The following is a 1,162-nucleotide window of genomic DNA, read 5'->3' on the forward strand; positions in this document are numbered from 1 at the left end:
ATCCTATTCTCCACAGATACCTGCTGCACTATGATGGATACCGAACAAGGGTCTTCACTTGGCAATCCTTCAGGAGGACAGCTCCAAAGTACTTCCACTCCAAGTGGCGAATACAACAACACCTCGGCCAGTTCAATTTCCAAGCCCAGAGTTTTCAAGGATACAACTGGCTGTTTTACTACTTTTCTGAATCATCCTGAAATCTCTGAAATAATCAATAAGTATTTTGAAAGAATGAATCTTGCCCAACACAATGAGTATCCAAGTATTAAAGATGAGATTTATGAAGTTGTGGCAATGAAACTGTATTGCATAGCTAACTCAACGAAAGGTGGTAGCGTTAAAGAAGCAGCAATTCAAAACGCTAAGAAATGGCTATACAAACGCTTATGCAGATCCGAACCTTATATTCATCTAATCGAGGTATCAGAGTTCAAGTTTAACCATATTCCGATTGAGGCGTGGAAGTTTCTCATTGATCATTGTGGAACTAGGGAGTTGTGGATATCAAACACTACTATTGACACTGCAGCACTAAACCACCCAGATCTCAGTAAGATGACGGTGTTGTATTTGATTGGTATTGAATTGACAGAGATGCCATGCCTGTATAATCTCACAGGTCTTAAACACCTCTATTTGGGTGATAATAAGATTAAGCACGTCGATCTTCAAAGCTATTTTGATGCTGACACAGGTGAATGCAACTCCATGCCAAACTTGGAGTATCTGAGCTTGCGTGGAAATCTTATATTTAATATGGATGCAAGAATCAAAAAGGTTTTCCCAAATCCATCCATGAAAATATATCTGGATGAGACAGTTTTACGCCACCCGTTTAGCGATGTGAAAGAGAAACTGAAAAAAGAGGGCATCGAACTTACTGGACTAGACCGGGAGAGTGGGATAGATTGGATGTCTCAAACTAATTAAATTGGTCTTGATACTGATTTCAAACACTTATATTCACTAATATCCTTCAACCTTTATCTTCTACATCATGTTTTTGAGTATTGTTTTATTGAGTTGCCAGTCTATGGTTCTTGGCATTGAAAAGTATGTGTGCATTATGCCAGTTACTTCGTCTATTCACTCAAATAGAAGAGCCAGCCAACCGCTGCACCCAAGGGCAGTACCATAGTAGTCATTGCCAAACAAGAGC

The 1,162-nt window shown here is 39.5% G+C and overlaps 1 protein-coding gene across 1 annotated transcript; it reads left to right on the top strand.

Annotated features, from left to right (window-relative positions):
• On the top strand, window positions 1–933 carry VICG_02149 (uncharacterized protein; the record flags this gene model as incomplete). Its single annotated transcript, XM_007605532.1, has 1 exon — window positions 1–933. A coding segment is annotated over one exon (933 nt), but the record flags the coding sequence as incomplete, so codon positions are not given.
• Between the last annotated feature and the right edge of the window lie 229 nt (window positions 934–1,162).

This window comes from Vittaforma corneae (assembly GCF_000231115.1).
Source record: "Vittaforma corneae ATCC 50505 unplaced genomic scaffold supercont1.70, whole genome shotgun sequence".
NCBI lineage: Eukaryota > Fungi > Microsporidia > Nosematidae > Vittaforma > Vittaforma corneae.